The 25,178-nt window shown below is 39.5% G+C and overlaps 2 protein-coding genes and 1 long non-coding RNA gene across 9 annotated transcripts in view; 2 read left to right on the forward strand and 1 right to left on the reverse strand.

Annotated features, from left to right (window-relative positions):
* LOC307030159 (multiple epidermal growth factor-like domains protein 11) overlaps positions 1 to 25,178 on the forward strand; it is a 148,254-nt gene that overhangs the window by 96,527 nt on the left and 26,549 nt on the right. For all 7 annotated transcript variants that reach the window (XR_013805562.1, XM_079666424.1, XM_079666423.1 and 4 more), the window contains 4 exons: positions 2,290 to 2,464; positions 14,954 to 15,074; positions 17,723 to 17,886; positions 18,784 to 18,886. Coding sequence is in view for 6 of the 7 variants with exons in the window: in XM_079666424.1 (XP_079522550.1) it covers positions 2,290 to 2,464; positions 14,954 to 15,074; positions 17,723 to 17,886; positions 18,784 to 18,886 (563 nt within the window). In the remaining variant the exon portion in view is untranslated. The remainder of the gene's footprint in view (positions 1 to 2,289; positions 2,465 to 14,953; positions 15,075 to 17,722; positions 17,887 to 18,783; positions 18,887 to 25,178) is intronic.
* Positions 11,401 to 14,142, forward strand: LOC307030164. Its single transcript, XR_013805563.1, has 4 exons — positions 11,401 to 11,976; positions 12,936 to 13,118; positions 13,241 to 13,327; positions 13,439 to 14,142. It is a non-coding gene; the product is annotated as an uncharacterized lncRNA (long non-coding RNA).
* Positions 19,215 to 20,805, reverse strand: LOC307030163 (uncharacterized protein). Its single transcript, XM_079666433.1, has 2 exons — positions 20,801 to 20,805; positions 19,215 to 20,416 (listed from the first exon to the last, which is right to left on the reverse strand). The coding sequence occupies exon 2, from the start codon at positions 20,289 to 20,291 to the stop codon at positions 19,761 to 19,763; it is 531 nt and encodes a 176-aa protein (XP_079522559.1). The 5' UTR covers positions 20,292 to 20,416; positions 20,801 to 20,805; the 3' UTR covers positions 19,215 to 19,760.

The following is a 25,178-nucleotide window of genomic DNA, read 5'->3' on the forward strand; positions in this document are numbered from 1 at the left end:
GAACATTCCCTCAATGTTACATGATAACCAAAGAAGAACATTTTGGAAGCAACATTTGGATAATGTTTTCAGGAGGTTATTATTTTTTTATAAAATGTTCCTGTGATGCAAAATATTAACAGGGTCATGGTCAACGTCAGATTTATTTGTAGTGCGCTTTAAAAAACAAAGTTTTTGCATTTGTTTGAAAAGGATGTTTAAAAGAAATCTGATGTCACCACATTTTCCTTTTTAGAAAAAAACAAGCACGTAATTCATGATATTGCATGTTTGCGTAGGCATGTCTGAGTTCCCAGCTAGACATTGTTGGTTCTAAAATCATTCTGAGAATGTTACCATTCATTGTTCTAGGAATGGTTTCATCGAGAAGTTTTATTTTGGTTCCTAGAATGTACTTCTGAAAGGTAGGATAACGTTCTCTAAAAACATTCTTAAAATGTTTGGTGATAACATTGTTCGAACATTATACCCCAAGTGTTTTTGTTGTTTATGCACATACGTATCTCTATTGTCATATGGATCGAATAACACTTAGAAAACCAAAGACAGACATATAAAAGAACGGACCGACTATCACTGCCCGTTCCTGAAACCCCTGTTAGTGTTTGTATCTGTTTCTTTCTACTGTGTGTCTCTCTCTCTGCCTGCTGGTATGCTCTACACGGCTGGGAGCAATCTCCAATCAACCACACCTGCAACCTGCTCGTCAGCCACACTATGAAAGCCTGCAGCCTGCACTCATTCCCTGCCGGATTGTTGCCGTGAACGGTTTGTTGCGTGCCGCGCTAGCTTTTTACCAGCATATTCTTTGACAACTTTGCCTGCTTTTGCCTCACACTGATTTTTGTGTCTCTCCCAGGAGGAATCCAAGGCCTTCCACACTCCCAACAGAGCCAGGCCTCTCTACCCACCCTGGAACAACTGTTTCCGACTCCCACCATAACCAACCTCCACTCCCAGCTCCCCTTTTCTAATAAACAAATGTTACTTTCACCAGCTAATTCTGTGTCATCCTTTTACATGTGTTAATAGTCAAATTCCAATAGTTAAGTAAACTATCATAATCATCCTAATGACCACAGTGGTCAGTCCACTTCCCAGGAATTTTGAGTTGAACAATTACAGGAATATTATGTCTTTATGTTCAAATAATGTAAACATATTAGTAAATGGTTACCATAGAACATTTGCATAATTTCTTTAACATAAACCATGTTATCCTTCTCTAAAATAATAACATTCTGGCAACATAACAAATCTAACTTGCAGCTGAAAATGTTTTAAGAACAGTAGTTATCAATGTTATCAAAAACATTTTAAAAATGTTTTTAGAAAACGTTATCCTACCTTTCAGAAGAACATTCTGGGAACCAAAATAAAAGCTTCTGGCGAAAACGTTTTAAGAACAGTCGGGCATAATGTTCTAACAATGTTATCAAAAACATTTTAAGAATGTTTTTAGAGAACGTTATCCTACCTTTCAGAAGAACATTCTGGGAACCAAAATAAAAGCTTCTGCTGAAAACGTTTTAAGAATAGTAGGGCATAATGTTCTAACAATGTTTTCAAAAACATTTTAAGAAGGTTATCACCAAACATTTTAAGAATGTTTTTAGAGAGCGTTATCCTACCTTTCAGAAGAACATTCTGGGAACCAAACTAAAACTTCCCGCTGAAAACGTTTTAAGAATAGGAGGGCATAATGTTCTAACAATGTTATCACCAAACATTTTAAGAATGTTTTTAGAGAACGTTATCCTACCTTTCAGAAGAACGTTCTGGGAACCAAACAAAAACTTCCCGCTGAAAGCCTTCCAAGAACAATGACTGTAACATTCTCAGAATGTTTTTAGAACCAACATTTCTAGCTGGGAACTTTCAGAATCAAGTCTATTGCCAAGTTAGGAATTTGCTTTGGAGTATAATAAGAATACTTATTCATAAACACAGTAATAGGATTTAGGTAATAAAAAAGGAGAACATATAGAACTATTATAATAACTTATTTTAAAAACAACTACATTTTTTTTAAAAACAATAAGATATATAAATATACAAAAATCCAAACATTTATATGCAAAATAAAATATGTGTAGTATAACAGAATGTGGAATAGCTGTGCAATTGTAAAAGAGGTAGCATTGAACAGGTGTATTTTCTGGCTTCTTATTGTTAATGCATTCTGTTCCTAATTCCAAAGAAAAAAATAGCTTTTTTTTCTCCTACATGCAAATTAAAATATTCACTTCACTATCTAGAGGACTAACTTGTAACCTCTTTCCCTCTCAGCTGCCACCCTCTGTCGGGGGAGTGCACCTGTGCAGCAGGATGGGCGGGACTCTACTGTAACGACACCTGTCCGTCAGGTTACTATGGCGAGGGCTGCCGAGAGCTGTGTGCCTGTGCCAATGGAGCGGACTGTGACGGCGTGGCCGGGGCTTGTTTGTGTGCTCCGGGATATATAGTAAGTGTTCAAACACAAACGTGACCCCGCTGATTTATATCTCATGCTGGAAAGCTTTCCAATTGGCTAAGTCATTCTAATCTGCTTCTACACTTTGAATTAACATCCAGATGCAGGTGTTTCATGAGATTGCTTCTGAATACTCTCATTTAATGCACAGTATACATTGCAGCAGATGTAGATATGTACACTGCAAATATAGCAAGACCAGGCACTAAAGAACAAATGGCAATGAAATGTTAAAAATGTTTTATCTTTTTCCTTAGAACCTTCAAACACCTGTATACTGCATTACATTTCTAAATGAACAGTTTAAAACAGAAATCCACCTCAAGCAATAAAAAAAGGTCTAGATTTGTTTATGTTTCACACATAATTGAAATAAGTTTTTAATAATAAGTAATAATTGATGGTCTCTCAATAATATTATATATATATTCTTTATAACATATCCCTTGTAGTTGACATTGGTTAACTGATAAAAAATATGATATCAAGGAGCCGTTCTTATGATTTTTGTTGTTCTCCCTTTCCTGGGAGTTCTCTCCCCCCCCCCCCCCCTCCCCTGCCTCAAATGCCTCCATTGGACTCCATTGTTTACTTTAATTACAGTGACATCTCTATGTAACACATACTCTTCTGTTGGCTAGCGCTCCAACATATTGTATGTGATATGCTAAGGGACGGGACATCTCTAAGCAGTTGACCAATCACAACAGAGCAGGCCAGCTAACCAATCGGAGCAGACTGGGCTCTGGTTTCAGACAGAGGGTGAAAAGAGGTGCTGCAGCACAGGCAGTATGAGAAAAATAAAGAGCTTGTTGAACCCTAAAGCATGGAAACATGTCACAGTTGAAAATGGGGAGAAACAAGCAAAAGGATTTCCCATAAACATTACATGTCACTTGTTAGACGCTTTTATCCAAAGCGACTTACATTCTCAATACTGTGGACAATCACCACAGGAGCAATTTGGGGTGAAGTGTCTTGCCCAGGGACACAACGACATGCGGACTGCAGTGGGGTTTGAACCTGTGACCCCCTGATCTGAACACCAATGCACAACCCACTACACCACCACCATAAAGCCCTTAAAAGTTAAAATGTATATTTTTAACGTCTACAAAATAAAATGCACACATTGTATCATAATCCCTTTAAGACTTATAAATAAAATAACATCCTTTCAAAGAACAGATATTACTTTTTACAACTAAATTGATTGCAGGGTCTCAGGATTGAAGCAACATTACTTGTGCTTATGCTTTGCGGCAGCAGGTGCAGAACATGCTCTGAAACATGCTGAGGTTAACTTATCAGAGGCTGTTGACTCTGCAGGTTTACAGTGCACAGTTTGTAATGGAGAAAAGCTGCTGCAGGTGCAACCCCATCATGTAGGTCAACCTAAAGGAAAGGGCGTGGATGTCAGGGCAGTGTTGTGTGTGTAAGCAGTAATAAGAGTGCAGGTGAGAGGGGAGTCACTTTATCCAGATCTCTGGAACAATGTTCCGCATGTGTGTTTGTGTGTGGACTTGTTTAGCTTGCATTGTGAGACCAACTTTTGAAGTAAGAGTGTCTCATTTGCACTTGTGTCCACACTTATTCCAAGGAGGTTGTTTTTAGGCCAATATGTTTGTCTGTTTGTCTTTTAGTTTGCAACACATCTAGACTATGACTACCCTTGTTGAGAGTCATGGCCCTGCCTGAAACGCTTCCTTTGTTTACTTCTGTAACATAGTGACATCACCTGCACCTCTCTTGGCTGGCGCTCCAGCACATTGCACGTGATAGGCAAGGAAGAAGAGGGCCTGGGCCGGCCACACCACGGGTCGTAGGACCCAGAGCTCCCCTCCCCTACCCCGAGATCTAACAAAACCCTACGGGGAAAATAAAGCCGCGAAAACCTATACTACCAGGTCCTCCAGAGTACACATATAGACACAATAACAAAAGGGATCTACAGATCCAAACAGCAGAGAGAGATTGTCCAGGGACGGAGTCTTCCGGCATAAGGATAGGGAGAGACCTCTTCCCCTCCAGCTTCTCCTTTTAAGTCCCCAGCTGAATGGAATTAGGACACCTGGGGGAGGCGGAGCCAGGGGCGGACCAGGTGTACCTGCACAGCAGAGAGACAGAGAAGACAACAGAAAAGGGAGCACGTAACACCCCCACCATGAGTTAGTGATTTAAAAAACAAAAACAATCACAACAATCAACTCAGTTCACGCGCTCACGACTATGCTTGTCTTCACCACATTAATCCTTGACTTGTGTCAAGCACCCAATGCAAAAAAAAAAAAACGCAAGGGGGCTGTGATTGTTATGAACAGTGACACCTCAAAGTGGTTTAAAGCCAGAACCATAGCCAGTGCCTCCTTTTCGATGGTGGAACCAACGGTGAAACACACCCACTGGTGGGGATTGAATTTCTTGGAGCGGTATGACACAGTGCGCTCCACCTCACGATCAGTTCCAATACATCTGCAAGGCTTAACGAGCACTCTGCCACCGGCTAAATCATTCCCCAAGACCAAATCTACCCCTTCAATGGGAAGACATGGCCGAACCCCGACAGCTACCGGACCTGTGACCAGATCTGACTCAAGGTGAATATTATGCAATGGCGAACCCACACACTGCATACCAAACCCCCTCACAAGAACACCCGAACCCACAGCAGACTCCTCAGAGAGGGGCAACACACCCCTCGCAATAAAGGATTGTGACGCTGCCGTATCCCTCAAAATGGACACTGGAACCCTGTTGTTCTTCCCCGGTAAAGACACCATTCCTTTAATGAGAAACGGAGCAAAAACTTCCAGTTCTGATTTGAGAGACCCTGGCTTCGAAGTACTCACCTTAGTCTTAACAGGCTTCTCCTCATCCCGTAAAGCATAACAATTCGCAACAACATGACCTCTTTTCTTGCAGAAATAACACACTGGGCTATCCCTAGGTCCCAAATTCACCTCCCCCGTTTTTTCCTCAATATTTCATCGCCTGCTGGACTGCCATGGCACGTTAGTGGAGACTGGGGTTTCCCTGATGTTGTTGTCCACAAACCGGGTCTGCCCCCTACCCCTCTCACTGAAGACAGACTTGTGAGTAAGAACATACTCGTCAGCCAAAACCGCAGCATCAGACAGTCTTACGGGTTTCTGCTCGTTAAGATATGTGGCCACTCTGTCAAGCAAACAGTTTTTTAATTCTTCCATGAGTAATAAGGTTTTTAGGTCCTCTAGAGACTTTACACCCGTAGACGAGCACCATCGTTCAAACAGAACCTCTTTCTCACGGGCGAACTCCACAAAAGCCTGACAATCTTTTTTTTTTAAACCACGAAACCTCTGACTGTATGGCTCTGGCACCAGCTCATAGGCGCGCAGAATCGCAGCTTTTACACTCAGTATTTCAAATAGGTATTTTATTTTGTGTTACTCACCTATTTCTATTGTACAAAGAAATATGGGACAATAGTTTACACTAACTATAATGCTTTTATTTTTGTTTGCATGATGGCCACAGTTCAGTTCAAATACACAATATAGTTTGAATACATAATATACTCGACCCATGTTGAGGTTAAAAACGTTGGATCAAGAGTTCAAAGAAAAATAAGTTGATGTTAAATGAATTGGAGGCAAGTTCAAATAATAATTTTAGACAGATTTGGGCCAGGCTCGTGTTAATATTAAAGAGACTTGTATCAGTGTATGTCAGTGTGTGTGGCTTCTGCCTGTGTGTGTCGCTGTGGCCGGCCCTCCTGCTGCGCTCCCTGATCTCACAGTGACTGAGCGGAGATCAGACACCTTTAAGAGGAGCAGGGAGACGACAGGGACTTTGATAATTGGACTAAGAATATCAGGGATTTTCAGCTGATGAAAGTAAGATGTGTGCTGTTATTGAATGTCCGTTTGGTTTATAGCAGCTAAAAGCAGATAGATGTTGCTCTCATCTGAGGGGTTATTGATTTGAAGAGAATTTATGCTGCGCTGATAACTCTCCATGTGTGACACTGTGAGGACAGGAAGACAACTTTAAACAGAATCTCTTCAGGTATTTTCAACACTTTGGACAGCTTCGATCGATATCTTTAAACCGGTGCAGCTCTGAGCCAAGGTTTGAAATCTAGAAAACATTACTGATGCGTCGTATACCATGACAGACTTTTGTGTTGGTTTCAGGAAAAAGGAAAGAATTACAGAAAGCTTTCTCCAAAAATCTGAAGTCTCTAAATCAGAAAATGTAAACCCTGCAACTATCAACAAAACGTAATCTAGATACTGTCAGAAATGTTATTTGCAGTCCCTAATTGTTTCCGCACACAGGATACAGTTCTCCCCATGGTGGCAAACAATCCACCAATGTGCCAGCAAAGTCATCAGTTGTAGTTAACATAGATGCAACAATGCAGGATTTAAAATACTTTTGAAAAAACATAGACACAATTTAATTTGGTGAGTAATGCTAAAGAAACACAAAAAACTCCAAAAGAGAACTTTATTGTGTACTCTTCATTAGAGAAAAACTAAATTAAGTAACATTTTTAGTCAAACTTTGTATTTATTTATTTGTTGTTTAAGAACTCTGACAGTGAGCCACCACATGACTTGAAACCACATAACTATAAATCGTTCTTTTTAGGTTAGGACCTAAAACATAACCCTATCCGCACAATGCACACATGAACGTGAGGCAACTCAAACATGTGGGTAAGGGGATATTTTTGTAAAAAATTTGAAAATGTTAAAAGCGAACCTATTTGGGGATAGAACACATGAAAGATGGATGCTCTTCAAATACCATAATTGGTGGATGTGAAGTCGGTGATGTGATGTTGGACGTAGCTTAATATTTTGAAATGTCAGAAAACTGACTGCAACTTAAAATTATAAGATGTATATGGGTAAATTGGCTTCTCTGACATTGTCAACATATATATTTGTATCATATACATCTGTTATGTACAGTGGGCTTAATTAATTGATTTACTAACTTTAAAATGAATCCTTTAGTCCCTGAATATGCTTTTTTTTATTCACTCTGATTTTAGCTGTAATGTTGCAAAGATATGATACAATATTCAAATCCTCTGAGCTCTGAGCCAGGTATCGGAGAGGATGCCCTCAATAACCAGGGCGTCCCAGTGACCCCCGGTTGAACTCCTACACACTCGCAGGTGTCTGAGTGCCGTCTGTGGAAATCTGCCCAAAAGAGCTTTGCACCGCTTTCTTTTTAGTTTGGTCACATTCTGATCATTAAAAGGTCATTCCACAGGTTTGTGCCGTTTGGAGAGTCTGATTGTTTTGCATCAGCATAGTATGGGGCTCTAACTAAAAAGGAACTGTAAGAAAAACATCTATTTTGATTAACTAACCAGTGTAGTTTTTGCATAGAGCACATCCTCTGCTCCACATATTCAGGATAGATGTATGTCTATATGTTTGCCATTACTATCTAAAGGATGTTAGAGGGATCCTAGCAGCTGTGGGATGTAACTACTTGTAAATGCATTTACTCAGGAACATTTTGATTTTGTTGAGTATTTCCACTAAGTTAGTTTCTCTGCGGATTAATAATAAACCTCAAATATACAGGACTGTCTCAGAAAATTAGAATATTGTGATAAAGTTCTTTATTTTCTGTAATGCAATTAAAAAAACAAAAATGTCATACATTCTGGATTCATTACAAATCAACTGAAATATTGCAAGCCTTTTATTATTTTAATATTGCTGATTATGGCATACAGCTTAAGTAAACTCAAAAATCCTATCTCAAAAAATTAGAATAGTTCCTCAGACCAAGTAAAAAAAAAAGATTTATAACAGCAAAACACAATCAAACATTTGAAAATGTCCATTAATGCACTCAGTACTTGGTTGGGAATCCTTTTGCACGGATTACTGCATCAATGCGGCGTGGCATGGAGGCAATCAGCCTGTGGCATTGCTGAGGTGTTATGGATGCCCAGGATGCTTCAATAGCGGCCTTTAGCTCATTAGCATTGTTGGGTCTGGTGTCTTTCAGCTTCTTCTTCACAATACCCCACATATTCTCTATGGGGTTCAGGTCAGGGGAATTTGCAGGCCAATCGAGGACAGTAATGCCATGGTCAGTACACCAGTTACTGGTGGTTTTGGCACTGTGGGCAGGTGCCAGATCATGCTGGAAAATGAATTCCTCATCTCCATAGAGCTTTTCAGCAGACGGAAGCATGTAGTGCTCTAAAATCTCTTGGTACACAGCTGCATTTACTCTGGGCTTGATGAAACACAGTGGACCAACACCAGCAGCTGACATGGCTCCCCAAACCATCGCTGACTGTGGGAACTTCACACTGGATTTCAAGCAACTTGGATTTTGCTCCTCTCCAGCCTTTCTCCAGACTCTGGCGCCTTGACTTCCAAATGAAATACAAAACTTGCTTTCGTCTGAAAAGAGGACTTTGGACCACTGTGCAACTGTCCAGTGCTTCTTTTCCTTAGCCCAAGTCAGACGCCTCTTCCGTTGTCTTGAGTTCAGAAGTGGCTTGACCATGGGAATACGGCTATTGTAGCCCATTTCCCGGACACGTCTGTGAACAGTGACTTTTGATACCTGGACTCCAGCTTCAGTCCACTGTCTTTGAAGCTCCCCCAAATTCTGGAAGCGACTCTTCTTCACAATGCTGTTAAGGCTGCGGTCATCTCTCTTGGTTGTGCAGCGTTTCCTGCCACATTTCCCCCTTCCAACAGACTTTTTGTGGATGTGCTTTGAAACTGCACTCTGTGAACAGCTTGCTCTTTGAGAAATTTCTTTTTGTGTCTTACCCTCCTGATGGAGGGTGTCAATGACGGTCCTCTGGACAGCAGTCAGATCAGCAGTCTTCCCCATACTTGTGATTTAGTTTACTGAACCAAGCTGAGTGTTTTTCAAGGCTCAGGAAACCCTTGCAGGTGTTTCGAGTTAATTAGACGATTCAAGTGATTCGTTGAACACCCTACTAGTATACTTTTTCATGATATTCTAATATTTAGAGATAGGATATTTGAGTTTTCTTAAGCTGTATGCCATAATCAGCAATATTAAAATAATAAAAGGCTTGCAATATTTCAGTTGATTTGTAATGAATCCAGAATGTATGACATTTTTGTTTTTTTAATTGCATTACAGAAAATAAAGAACTTTATCACAATATTCTAATTTTCTGAGACAGTCCTGTATATAGCACCTTTCATGGAAGATGCAGCCCAAAGTGCTTTACGCAAGAGAAAGATAAGATACATAGAAACAATGACAATGAGTACAAATCAAACGTTTTATTTTGAAAACAAGTATTAAAAACTAAATCAGAAAGAGTTAGGTCAGAAAACCATAAATCAAATAAAACGTTTAACAATGATAGGACTAAAATGAAACCAAATCAAAAGTCAAATAAAACGTATACATCTTAAACTTATTTAAAAAGAATCCAAGGCAGTTTGCTGTTCTAAGATCTGAGAACACATTACATCTAAATCAGTGAATAATTCATGAAGTATTATTATTATTATTATTATTATTATTATTATTATTAAGCAAAATAGCTTTGTGATGAACACATTATCGCATGAATAATTAAAATGCAATTATATAATATAATGTAAATATTTCAGAAATATTAAATAACATTATAGAAATATTATAAATAATATATATATATATATATATATATATTTATATATATATTTATATACATATTATTATATACATACTATAAATAATCATGATATAAAGAATTATAAAGAATATGCCACTCAACATAATGAGGATCAGCATCGTTTTTCGACATTGTGGTATTAGTCGTTTTTTGTAGAGGATCTAGCAATCTTACCATCTTGTTATTATAAGAATATGATATTTAAAGTGATTACAATAATCCGGATCGAATACAGTTTTTAGCAACAAAAAAAACGTACCAGTTTATTTATTTATTCGTCCTGATTTAGGATTTGATATGAGAAAAAAACACTGATAAAGCTCCAAACAACTCCTTTGAAGATAAAATAATGCACGTTAAATATCAGCATCAATCGATCCAAACTTATTTATTATTCCAGAGATCACTTCCCCTTTGAAATTCTGATGATACGCCTTATCGGGCACATTATTTATTAACAAAGTCTTGTTTTTTTTAAATATATATATATACATTTTAATTAGGCTTCTCTCTTCTCCTGTCTTTGCACACTTGGCTGGCTTTGTGAATATTAGATTAATAGCGATTTAAAGGCAGCAGGTTGTGAACGGGCCGCTTTAATTAGCACAGTTTACATGTCGAAGGGTCTGATCAATGCCGGAGCTCTAGGTTTACACAGAGCCTGTTTCACAGCGTGCTGAATAAGGTTAGACATCCTGCTAATGCCAAGCTGTCTCAGACCATGTCCTCTGCTGATTGGACAAGCGCAGACATCATGTTCCTCTGCAGGGAATGCAGTCAGTGATGATCGCGTCCCTCCTCCATAATACATGCGCTTGTTTGCTGCATCTCCGCCATCAAATTCAAAGCAGTCTTGGGCTCATAATAAAAAATTCAAAGGTGAACCCTGAGCAAGACCTGTTTCCCTTGAGCTAAGCTGCAGGAGAGAGGCAGTGAGAGCTTGCTGTCTGTCAACTTGTTACTAAAACTCCAAAACCTGTGCGCTCAGTCACAGGACGGCTCATGAAGAATTCAAGAGGCAAAGAAAAAAACATCTCCGTATTTATATTTATTTATTTAGCTGACAGACACAATGTAATTTTCACATCTATGATATACAGTCTAACAGAAGACTGTTTGTGTTGGTAGAAAGACATGCCACGGACACTGCTTTTTGTTTCCAATGTGGAACTATTGAAGATCTAGCATATATTTCACATTTTTTATCCAGACTTTTCAAAAACCAGGAGCGATTTTATGGAAAGTCCTTACTTTATTTTAAGATGTCTCTAATTAACTTGTATTGTTACTGATAACATGGTCTCCTTACTGTTAATAATGTTTTACCCATTAAGCTAAAGATAATACACTCGGTTAACTGTTTTCTGTATGCCTTCTTCCTTTCTTCATTTCTCGATATACTATATTACATCATTTATACAAATCGTAAGTGAGAGTTAGTAAGTCAAATAATGAAATGCATCATTTTTAAATTAAATAAGCCTTTGGTATGAGTGGTATACATTATTTAAAGGGCCCTATAGGCTAGTTGCACGGGATGACGTATTTCCATTTCCGGTTCATTGAGTGTGCGGTTGTAAACTTCCGGTCTACGGTAGAGCGGTAGAGGGAAGAGCGATATATAGCGTATAGATAGCAATAGATAACGAGAGAAATAGCGTATAGATATTATATAGGTACTATTTTACACTCGATGTCTCCAAGACCTACTGAAGGTTAACATCAGTGATGTACATCGGCTGGTACAAGCGGCAGGCTTAGCCCCGAGGAGCAAAAGAGAAAAGGGGTTCAAGATGTAGCTACATATCCAGCTATGTCGACAATTATGAAGGTAAGTGACAAACAAAGCTGTAGTTACTGGCTAACTTTGACAACTTGACAGTCTTGATACAGTGTAAAGCGTTTTAATTATGTACTATTACGTTTTTTTGGATAATATGAATGATATCCAATTCCCCACATTTTCAAACAAAGATCTACCTTCAGGGAGATTGAGCATCAGGGCTAGCTGTTACAGGTCCATGAGAAAGCATGAAAAGCCTCACGATCTCAGAGTAGGGAGGAAAATAAAAAGTGTTAATCGGTTCAAAGCCTCAATCAGGTTCATGTTCTGGGGTTTTGATGTGGCTAGAGTAGGTAACCTGTGATTTAGGATTCAAATAATCCCAGCTAGCTGACGTGTTGCAACAGATTACATAGTGACAATACATTTGCTCACATCAACTGGTAGCTAGCTGTGTGTATCTAGCATGAAGGGACTACAGATTTATTTTCGTTTTGTAACCCTCTCGTGTAAAATGATAAATACATTAGCTAAATCCAAACTTAGCTTTCATCAAAGATTCTTAATGAGAGGTTGAAGACCGTCTCTGCTTTCATGGAAACCCCAGAAACTGGTTGTGACAGCTGCTGTTTTTTACTGAATGGTTAGTATAATCCATGTAGGGTCCAATTATTTGTATTGGCCAGTGTTAGGTAAGTGCTGGTTTTGTACCCTACATCTATGTTAAGCTGTTCAACGTTCCACTAACACTATTTCAGTTATAATACAAGATAATAAATTGAGAGAGCTGAGACAGGCTATACAAGCGTATCTGTTTGAATGTCCTTAAATTACAGTATTCCAAACAGCAGAACTTCTGTGTATGTGATGTGACTGACAACCTGACATGGTTTAGCCTTTTCCCACACCTATTACTTGCCTGATCAGCCTGCTCTCAGCTTTCTCATTTGTCTGTGTTGTATTGAAGCAGTGTTCTAAATGTAAAATGACTGACATTTTGTTTTAAGAACTGCTCACCTGTGGAGATTGCAGTGGCAAAGTGTTCCTGTGTAGCTGGAACAGCATTCTGCAACCACAATGTTGCACTGCTGTTCCAGACCGCACACTACTCCACACTCAACCTGGCTGCTGTACCCCCTGTCCTCAGCTGCACTGAAACAGAGCAGCGATGGCACAGGCCAAGAACCATGGTAAGTACAGTATGTGTTCACAACCAATCCACGGTTTAATGAGTATTTCCTTTGTGCCAAGAGCTGATTTAGTATGTTGCATCAACAACCTTTTCAATTAATTTGACAATTCTTTTGTGTAGTTAATAGGGTGTGAAACCAGGCAGAGTGAGTGACATGGTGTTCACTTCCACTAAGCCAAAGCAGTTTACAGTTGCTGACGGTCTAAGGTAATATATATTGTCCTAAGTAATTGTATGTAGCCTGCTACAACTTTGTGATTGTTGTCTGAGTGTAAAATTGTTCTTAAAGTCCTAATTATCATATAAACATGTTCAAAGGAGTACACGTTACAAGGCCGTGCGGGGGGAGCTGCCAGACCCAGATGTCCTCAAAGTCAGCGAGGCATACAAGGACTTCTCAGCAGACATTGCACCACGAAAAAAAAACGAATGGCTCACTACTCAACTCAACGACTAACACTCTTTCAGAGGATATGTTGGAAATGCACACATTATATATATTTTTTGCATCTACTTTCTGGATATTGTACATCTGTTCATCTGTTATATAAACTAGCATTACTTAAATATGCAGAGACTAATTGAAATGTTTAAATATGTAATTTTTCCCCCCGATATAACATCAACCTATGTTTTGTAAAAGTTTATTAAATTAATCTGTAAAATGTTATCATATTGTGGATTTATTAAATTATGTATTTTCCTTTGTTATTTATCAGTGTGTTTGTTTTGAGGATATAATTCATTAGTACCTAAACATATGGTATAACTGCTTTTTGTAATGAAATACACAATTGGTTTGGGAGAAAGAAATCTTTCAATCGTTGTTGCCCAGGCTTGCCGAAATGAATGGAAACTTATCTCCCGATTATAACATTGTGTAACTTGCTGCTGTTAAATACCGTCAAACTATGTGCTTTATGTGCAATATAGACTTGATATACTTTATATACATATGCCATCTTTAATAACTGTAATATATACCGGGCTGCTAAATCCTAAGAACTGCTACAGGATTTGATTTGTAGATTTGATTTGTTTTTTATCTGTATTTTTGAAAATGATGTAACTTTTAATTTTTAAAAAGCCATTAATTTTTTTAGCATATTGTTTATTATAATATAACTTAGTACTTTTTAACGCATGTAAGATATGCAACACTAAGCTGTCTGTGGCTCTTTCCTGCTGTAACGCTGCAAATTTCCCCTCAGTGGGACTAATAAAGGTATTCTGATTCTGGTAACGGGACAAATTTGTACAAAGGGGCACACAGCAATGTAGTGCCGACTTTCTTACACGCTGGAAGGTCAATCGCTTTTCTTTACCCCGAAATCCGCTCATTCTTGCTCTCGATGTGTCATAACAAACTGTCAAGCTGTCAAAACTCAAACCGGAAGTACTCAGCCTCACACCCAGCCGCCGGAAGTTGATAGACGCCATCTTGTGCACAGAGCCTATTCTGCTCATTTCCAGGTTTCATATTAGTAGTTAGTGTCTCTACTGTGACAAGTCTCCATGCTTTAATGTTCAAAAAGCTCTTTATTTGTCTTGTACTGCCTGTGCTGCCGCACCTCTTTTCACCCTCTGTCTGAAACCAGAGCACAGTCATCTCTGATTTGATTGGTCAACTGCTAAGAGCTGTCCCGCCCCTTTGGACAAACAATGTGTTTGAGTGCAACATCTGTAGCTATGTTACAGAAGTAAACAAAGGAGTCCAATGGAGGCTGTGGATGGAACAGTTGTAAAAGTGGACACAGGAAAGTAGAAAAACTGAAGTACTGAGGTGCGTGTGCGTGTGCGTGTGTGTGTGTGTGTGTGTGTGTGTGTGTGTAGGGGGACGACTGCTCCATCAGCTGTCCCGCCGGACTCTACGGGACAAACTGCACCTCCTCCTGCTCCTGTCACAACGAGATCTCCTGTTCACACATTGACGGATTCTGCATCTGCAGAGAAGGTACACTGGTCCTGTGCTACACTTTTATTTACTCAATTTCTCCAAACTATTCCTTTTTCAAACACAACTAATCATTACAGTAATTTAGAAGTACTCAGATCCTTGAGCAGCAACAAAAACAATGACAAAAAAAAAAATACTCCATTACTAATATGAGTTCTTCATTCTAAATCTTAAATTAAACCACAATCTAAATGTGACACATTTAACAAATACACACTACATATGTGTGCAATGTCGCAAGAAAATCATGTTTAAAAAAGTAAAAACGTATTGTATTGTAGTATTTTTTTTTGTTTAATGTTTCCCTGTTATTTAGTAGAAATTAATTACATTCTCAAGTTAAATACAAACACCTACATTTTTAAGAAAGATACAGATACTTTACACCACATTGAATTTCACTATTGGTTTCTAGCCTAAGAAATACTCTGAGCAAAAATACCAAAGTTTAGGTTTTCTTCATTTTTTGAGGGTTTCCTGCTTTTCTTTGTATTTCTCATGTTTTCACTGTTGGTCAATTAATTAGAATAGAATCGGAGGGATGAAACCCTCTTTAATGGTCACACATCCAGAGCACACACAGTGAAATGTGTTCTCTGCTTTTAACCCATCTTATTACAAGAAGTCTAGTACTAGGAGCAGTGCCCGGGGAGCAATGGGGTGACTTGCTAAAGGGCACCACGGCAGGGCCCAGGAGGTAAACTGGGACCTCTCCAAGTAGCAGTCCAATCTCCATATTTGAAGTCTGTTCATGGACTTTAACCGGCAACCCTACGGCTCCCAGTCCAAGCCCCTACTGACTGAGCCACAGCCGGAATTACTCAATTTAAATGGATTCAAGAAATTGTTATGGCCATTTTTCACAACCATTTTCTGACATTTTTAAACTAAATTCACAATCACATAGAGCAAATAATGGGCAGAGCAGCCCTTATCAATTAAAGTAAATTCCTTATTTGTTGTTTAATTTTGGTTTTCTTTCCTGCTCTAAACTCACCTGTGAATCTCGACCTTGACAATCTCCAGAACTTTTCCCTGCTTCTTATTTCTGTTCTCCACTTCACTTCCCTAATATATCTCAATATCAGCATCCTTAAATATTTATGTGCCACTGGGACTCGTGGGGAACACAGGTAATTAAAGTGGAGAGGCATCTGAGCCCGAGCGCGGGGCCAGGGGCCCGAGAGGCTGGAACAAGTACCCGGGTGTCTGTCTTCACCCTGTGAGCCCTTTTTCTCTCAGAGCTTCTGAGGGGGAGCTCTAGTTCAGGCTGATGAAAAAGGCTTGTCAAACATGAGTTGTACTTGTAGATGCATGTAGAGCAAACGTTCCATAATCTATACAGTTCATATACTGTTAGGACTCCTAAAGAAGCATGAGGTATAATTGGGGGCCAAGAAAGAAAGGATATTTGACCATTTTTACATCTGAAGGAAGGAGAGAAAATCAGGACACATACGTGTCCTTTCTTATTTATAAATCCAAGGATCAATGTTTCAGCACATGTTTCTATCTTCCAGATAAAAGCCAGTCATAACTGAAATGAGAGAAACACTGTATTAGAGATGAGATTAGAAACGTATAATTAATACCCGACTCATAACTTCAACGTCAACACGTCCACAATATTTTTAGAGGGCATTTGTACGCTGTGTGATAAAGCAGACAGTAGAGAAATGACAGGAAATGAGGGGAAGGCAAAGAGGATTGTTATGAGACAAATGTCCCTGGCCGGATATGAACCAGGGCAGTAGCAATTTAATGTTGTGCCCTAACCCCAAGGCCACCAGGGGGCCCAAGTATGTACACATTGTAAAACCAAGCATGTAAAAAATAGACAAAAAGGGCACAAAATGAAAAGAATAAAGTTACTTAATTTCAACATTAACTATACTAATCCACTTCATTCATAACAATACCTTCCAGGTCTGGGTGAAAGCAAGAACTATTTGTGCATTTATATAGTTATTATGCATGAAATGGTATCACTTGTTAAGCTACAATTGGTGATTGTGGCCAAAATGTTATCTGATTATAACTTCTTAATTGTGGTGCATGCAAAGTGAATCATCATTTTAGTTTTCTACAACTTGGGACCTATTTTCATAGTTTTATCCATTAGTCTAAATAATACAAATGTATTCCCATTGTGGATTGCTGATATCAGAACATTTTACCGCATTGCTAACATTTATTAAAACGGTTCTAAAAAACACAAGCAATCAGATAAGTTTTGTAAAGAAACCCCCAAATAAAACCAATGTTAAGTGTTAAGTTATTTTCCAAATATTCACAGTCAACAGATTGACTTCCTACACTTCTCTGTGGGTATTTTGGGTATAAGTAGATTTTATTTTCAAATAGGCATTAAACATTCAGTGTCAGGTAGTTAAATTGTACCCTCCAATAAAGTGGTTTACTTCTTATAACTTCTACAACTTGACAGCTTGTGTTTCTAGCCCTGTATGACTTAATTGTAGCAATGTAACTGTGATCCAAGATCTCAGCAATTACTTAGTTGAGTACTTTAAAATAACTGATGGAAATAATGGAGTTCACAGGTGCTCAGGAAGTACAATTGACTAAAACTAAGTGCTTTAAATGGCTTTCTGATGGTCTTTGGACGGTGTCTCTGTCTCTGATAGGTTGGCAGGGTGTGGACTGCTCCATCCCGTGCTCCAGTGGTACCTGGGGACTGAGCTGCAACCAGACCTGTCAGTGTGCCAACGAGGCGGCCTGCGACCCCTCCAACGGGACCTGCACCTGCTCCCCGGGCTGGAGGGACGAGTACTGCGACTTACCGTGTCCTGTAAGTGGAATCTTTAGTTCTTTTGAGGAAAATAAGGTGCAGCAAAGTTTGGGGGAAAAAGGGTTTGAGCTTCTTTAAATAACAATACAATGTAATGCAATAGAAAATTGTATAATAAAATGCAATATGATACAACGCTATACAATACAATGCAAGATACGGTATGATACGAGTACAATGAGTTACGATGCAATATGATATGATGCTGTACAATACAAGGTACGATACAATAGAAGATACGATACAATATACCATATAATACAAGATACAATGAAGTATGATACGAGTACAATGAGATACGATGCAAGATGCAATATGACACATCATACGATGCTGTACAATGCAACATACGATACAATAATGATGGGAACAATTCAAATGTGCTGTTCTCGACATGGTTTGGGTCAGAGAGTTGTAATGGTAAACGGATTCAACGTTTCTCGAAGGCTTGACCTACAATCTTTAATCCATTGATGATATGGAGCAGTTTTGACTTTTAAGTGATAAACAATATTTTTACCATCTATAACAGCTATACTGTAGATGCCTGACAAACGCAGATGTGAAAGGCAAAATAAGAATTTGTGTTATTGCCCTAAAAACCTAATGCAGTGAAACAAATTCTTTGTTTGGTCCTTTTACCAACATATTCCATGTAATTACTGGAAAGAAGATGATCTATCATCCCACTCGAGTTTGTATATGATAGTACCTTGTGTATTTATGAGAGATGGATGGTGAACCAAATAGTGTTCTATAACTCCACGCAAACACTTTGTTGTTGTCAGTGTTACCTTACAGAGATGATAACACTGTATCATCAGAATACTTAACAATTCTGATGTTAAGACAGTCAATTTTGTTAATGCAATATGTCTGCTGTGTTCTGGCTGTTAGGAGGGGTCATATGGGCTAGACTGCAGAGAGAGATGCGACTGTTTCAACGCAGACGGATGTGATCCGGTGACCGGCTTCTGCCGCTGCCTTGCAGGCTGGACCGGTGAGTTTTGAGGCTGCTGTTTAAGACTGATAAAACACTGGGATCACCAGAGTTTAAGCTTCTGGCAACAGGAATGACGCCCGAAGACTCAAATTGTCTGGTTTCACAAAACTTCTTCCTTAAGTAGGTCTAAAAAGGAAACAACTATTCTTCTGGAGGTAAGATGTACAACAGTTTGATTTATTTTAGGATACCGTTTGTATTAGACCAACATAATAAGAAAACCATTATTTTAAAGTGAAGATTTTATGAGGGTGTTTTGTGCAACTGATTTTATTTTAGGTAAGCTGTCACAGTTTGTGAAACAAGCGGGACCCAAATGCAGATATAAACTGAAAAAACTCCTTTATTTCAAGGCTATGATATATATACAATGACAAAACAGAACACTCACCTCAGAACTAGTCATGGCACAAGACGAACCGACAAAGACAGACAGAAAAAACCCAGCACTTAAATACACAAAAGACTAATCACACAACAAGACACAGGTGAGGAGGGAGGAGGAAACACAGGGGCCACAGGTGAAAACAATTAGACACCAGGTGAAAGGACCAGACAATAAACAGGAGGAAAACATGACAGGGAAAACAACAAAACACCCAAACCTAGACATAGAATCGTGACATAACCCCCCCCTCAAGGGACGGATTCCAGACGTCCCAAAAAATAAAAGTCCAGCAGGGTGGGTGGAGGGGGTCTGGAGGACGGGTCTCGGGCGGACGGCCCGGGGGCAAGGCAGAGTTCAAAAAAGGGGAATTCGGGCGGACGGCCCGGGGGAAAGGCAGAGTCCATGGAGGGAATCTCGGGCGGACGGCCCGGGGGCAAGGCAGAGTCCGAGAAGGGGTGAAGACCAGACAGCTCCGGAGGCCGGTCAGGAGCCGGTGTCGGCAAGATCCCCCATGGAAGAGGACACAGGACCGGCAGGACCCCCGGCAGGAGAGCAGTCGGCGGAAGCCCCAACGCGACAGGACATGGAGTTGCCAGGACCCCGAGCGGAAGAGTAGTCGGCGGGACCTCCAACGTGGCAAGACATGGAGTTGGCAGGACCCCCTGGAGTCGGAAACATGGCTGTGTGGGCCAGCACTGGAGCCGGAAACATGGCTGTAAGGTCCGGCTCTGGAGCCGGAAACATGGCTGCAAGGTCCGGTTCTGGAGCCGGAAACATGGCTGTAAGGTCCGGTTCTGGAGCCGGAAACATGGCTGCGTGGGCCAGCACTGGAGCCGGAAACATGCACGGCTGTAAGGTCCGGTTCTGGAGTAGGGGCCATGGCCGCTGGGGCCGGCACTGGAGCCGGAACCATGGCTGCTGGGCGCGGAGCGGAAGCCTGGACCCTGGCTTTGTAAGCCAGGTAATGGAGTATGGAAGCAAAGCTGCGTGGGCCGGTACTGGAGCCGGAACCATGGCTGCTGGGGCTCGGGCTGCTAGCCTGCCCTTGCGACTCCTTCTCTTCGCAGCCGCCTGAATACTCCGTGGACCTCCATAAGCCAGACGAGTTCCATCATACGACTCCTGAACAGGAGCAGGAACTGGGGAAGAAGCAGGGGTTGACTCCGGACGGTACACACCGAGACGTTTGTAGTCAGCAGGCTGGAAATCACACACTGAGAGAAAGTTCAAAATCCAGCCAGGTAAGAATTTCACCAAGTCTGGCCTCCTTCTGTCAAACACTGGACGCTCCCTTCCACCAATCAACGCAGCAAGCCAGATAAAAGGTAAAACGCTGCAATTCTACCTCAAACGGATCATCTGCTGGGTCCATTTTTGGTCGGTTCGTACTGTCACAGTTTGTGAAACAAGCAGGACCCAAATGCAGATATAAACTGAAAAAACTCCTTTATTTCAAGGCTATGAGATAGAGATATAGATAGAGATATAGATAGAGATATACAATGACAAAACAGAACACTCACCGCAGAACTAGTCATGGAACAAGACGAACCGACAAAGACAGACAGAAAACCCAGCACTTAAATACACAAAAGACTAATCACACAACAAGACACAGGTGAGGAGGGAGGAGGAAACACAGGGGCCACAGGTGAACACAATCAGACAATTAGACACACCAGGGAAAAGGACCAGACAATAAACAGGAGGAAAACATGACAGGGACAACAGCAAAACACCCAAACCTAGACATAGAATCGTGACATAAGCCTTAACTCAGAATGTAAGGAATATCAAAACTAACAATGTTAAGTGCAACTCTCAAAGCGAAGACATTCTGAAGGATGTGTGGCTGGCGACAAGAATACACAAGAAGACACAACAGATCAATATGACACACAGAAAAAATGATAAATATATTATCTCTTATCCTAAAACTGATGAAATTCAAGCATGGTTTTGACAGCTTCACAAGATGAAGCACCTTTTACGACTCTTTTAGTTGTTGTTCTTTTTTTACATTAAACCAACATCCTCCACAGTGACATTGCACTTAATACGCCATATTTAAGTTGCTAAACTTTTATCCATTAATTGTCAATCAGAATAGTGGTGATCGATATGAGAGCTGATGAATATGGAAAATATTTTATGCATTGCCTCAGGGATAAAAAGGTTATGAAATGACATTGGGAAAAAACTCAACATATTGATGAATATCTCGATTCAAATGTCAGACTAAATAACTAATAACTAAATAAATCCGGCTTGCAGAAGTAAAGTGTTTTTTTTGCTCTATGCAATTACAGTGAAGTGGTTAATCACTAAAGATAAATGGCCCTATGAGATAATAGGAGTGTAGCTTTTTATTCAAAGTAACTAAACAAGCAAAACTTGATATGTTTATGTTATGCCACTTTTTCCTAATGTGGATACTCATGAGGAACAATCATATTTTGACTGAACACGTTATTTGTTAGACATATGATGACATAGCATACACCAAGTTTATCAGACATTTCATAACAATTTTCATTTTTTTCTCATCTGTTGTACGATCGCCAGGTGACATTGAAATGTGCCATTTGTGATACAAGTTAATCTACGGGCATCTGCATATACACAGTATGGTGTGCTCAATCACATTTAAAGACGGTCTTTTGAAAGACATTTATAGTATTGCTCTAAATCAGTGGTTCCCAACCTTTTTTCCCAAGAGCCCCCCAAATGACTCCTGTTGGTAGTTGCGTTCCCCCACACACACACACACACACACACACACACACACACACACACACACACACACACACACACACACACACACACACACACACACACACACACACACACACACACACACACACAAGGGGGGGGGGGGCAACAGCGGTAATTAAAGTTTCAAAGTCTCAAAATGCTACAACTACTGTCACAAACTGGATGAATGTGAAGTATTTTGTTAAAGGAGGATGAAAGCATAATTAAGGAGCACTATTGTAGTGACTTTGATGGTTATTGGACTCAGGATTCATCCATTTGGATTCCCGCTGTATGAAGAAATTAAAGGACGGCGCGGAAGTGGAAACAATTCACAAAGGGATTAAACTGTTTAAAACACATGCTCAAAGTAAACCGGATTTTGCCGATGTGTTTATGTGGATTCAAAAGTCGTAAATAATCTACAAAATGGAGGAGACCGATCTGATCGGAGCAACTGTGACAAATAATCCAACTGAAACCGGCATGGACAATGACTATGTTTTAAAAATGCGTTTATCCAGAAAAGCTCGGTTTGGACACTTTACGGGCAGAAGAAACATTTCTATTAAAGAAAGAATTACACACTTCTGTCTTTTTATGCCTTTAATAGCTACTAACTTGAATTGTTATTCAAATTAATTAATCAATTATTTTTTTGACAATCATGTATTGCGTTACAATTATGTGTAAAAAATAAATAAATAAAGAATAAAATAAAAAAAGGCACGCCCCCCAGGTTGGTAACCACTGCTCTAAATTGTTAATTTGAAAAGTGAAATAGTTGCGTAATATGTAATCAATAATAAATGAAGTTCCAACCCTGACTTTAATCTCACCTTCGCACAGTGAATATGGGATTGTTGGTTTCGAAAGTTACAGCTATGGTAGTACACAGCTGCCAATAGTGATGTCGAAAAGGTGTGTGATTTTTCGTGTCCGAAGCTATCCAATCTTCCAACAAACACTTCTGTTGAATATACTGGCAATTAAGAAGGCAATACATTTGCAAGGTTTAGAGGAGGTATAATATAAATATGTGACATTAGAAAGTTTAATTCTATTCCAATTTTAAGTCATTTATAAAACTTTTTTGACGTTTGATTCCCTACTACCTTTCATTTTGAAGAAGAATTGCATTCTTTAGCAATAGTGTCTATAAGCTACGCTCATCCACGCTTATCCAAAAATATTTTTGTTTTTGCATACTGACATCTTTAACATGTTGAATTGTGTCACAGAACAAACTCCAAATCCTGAAAAAATATATTTAGTGTGGAGGGACACAAGATAGTATAACTAGTAGGTGCATACACTTGCAGTAACCCAACGTTATACCCAAGCACAGTCACTTTTAAGTGTGTGTCTTTATTTGTTTTGGACTGTGTCTTTCCTTTACACCGAGTGTTATGACCTGAATTGTTATGTTTTATATGTCAAGGCAGAATTTAAAAAAGCATTTCAGTGCTGCTGCCTCTTGAATACTAGGTATTAACATTTGGCCTTCTTCTGCTTCCCATCCTCCACCTTCCTTTGTTTTAACTTCAACGCATACAGCTCCAGACTTTCACCCACTTTGTGGCTCAGAGGTAGTTTATTAATTGAGTTATAATGGCTTCCTGTGCCTCACTCTCATATTCTCTCATATTCTATGTCAAAGGAAGTTTCTAATGAGCTGCAGAGATGCCAGTCTGCAGAGAGGAGGAGGGTGTTGTACTGTATTTGCACATACACTATTCTTACTCTGTCTGTCTGTTTTTCTTTATTTAGATGTGGTGTTGAGCGTATTCCTGTGTGTGTGTGTGGTTGAGTGTTACCAAGAATGAATGTAATGTGAGTCTCTCGGGCGCAGCAGTCTCCAGACTGTCCCCGGTGAGCACCGAGGGCTCTGATCCTTTCTGCAAGCCTGCTTTTGTGTAGACAGACTGCTGCCTCTCAGGACACGCACACACACACATGCAAGACTGATGAAAGAAGGAGACACTTCAGCAAATGATTAAAAGGCAAAAAGTCCTGCGCAGATATTGTGGAATTAAGGTTTTTGGCTAAAATGTTTGTTAATGAAAACGTATATATCAAGTGAAGCCAATTGTATCTATATACTCAATATAACAAACGCACATTTGTCTCATGTGGCTTTACAATCTGTAAACCATACCACACCATCTGTGCAAAAACACCTTCAACAGATAATTAAATGAAAGAACCTTAAGGAAGAGCAACAGAAGAGAGATCCCTTTCCCAGGATCGAAAGATGTGTAAAAGATGTATGTCTCTGGAAAAAAACAAGCTACCAAAAATCCATGTGACAGTGCTAACATAATGTAAAGCTAAATCCTGAGCAACTGAACCTCCTCCTATCTGGACTATAATTATTTAATTCTGAAGTTAAAGGGATCTCAACTTTACTTAGCTAACCCTTTTCATACTCACTTCATGTATGTGCCTTAAGAGTTTAGAGCCATGCTAGCAGCTATGTTAGCTGTCATGCTTTGAGTTAAATGCTAATGTCAACATGCTAACATGCTTATAATGAAAAACCAAGCAATGTTTACTATGTTTACATACAGCGCTAACAAAATGTATAGCTACATTTTGAGCCACTAAACCTCCTCCTGAACATAGGCCTATCCGGACTTTAATAATCAAATAAGTAAAGTTAAACTTAACTGCACTTAGCTTACACTTGATCAACTACATAACCACTGTTTTGGCTCTCCATACCTCATATAATTCCATTACTCTTTATTAAAAAAAAAATTAAACTAAAGGTTTGGAGCTTGCCTTCTAAGTTTAGCATGATAGCACACACAACCAATGCATCACCACATGCTAATTGTATCCAATATTCTGGCATTTAATTGAATAATTACTCAGATAAGCACAATATAAAGTAACTAATAGATTAATTCAAAGATCCCTGAATAACTGCCAGTGCTTTACGTTATTTCCTTGGAGGATTTATATCTGTTTGTTTAAAAAATAAATGTATTTATATTTCCTACAGTCAATCTAATGAAAACAGCCAAAACCAATAATGTGTTTAGTCAACTCTCAATATTTCCGGTCTGTGGTTGCATCCCAAAGGCCATTGGTTCCAACTGAAGACGTTTGTCTTTAAAAACACCTCACAGATATATAGGTTGT

This window comes from Notothenia rossii (genome assembly GCF_949606895.1).
Source record: "Notothenia rossii genome assembly, chromosome: 2".
Classification (NCBI taxonomy): Eukaryota; Metazoa; Chordata; class Actinopteri; order Perciformes; family Nototheniidae; genus Notothenia; species Notothenia rossii.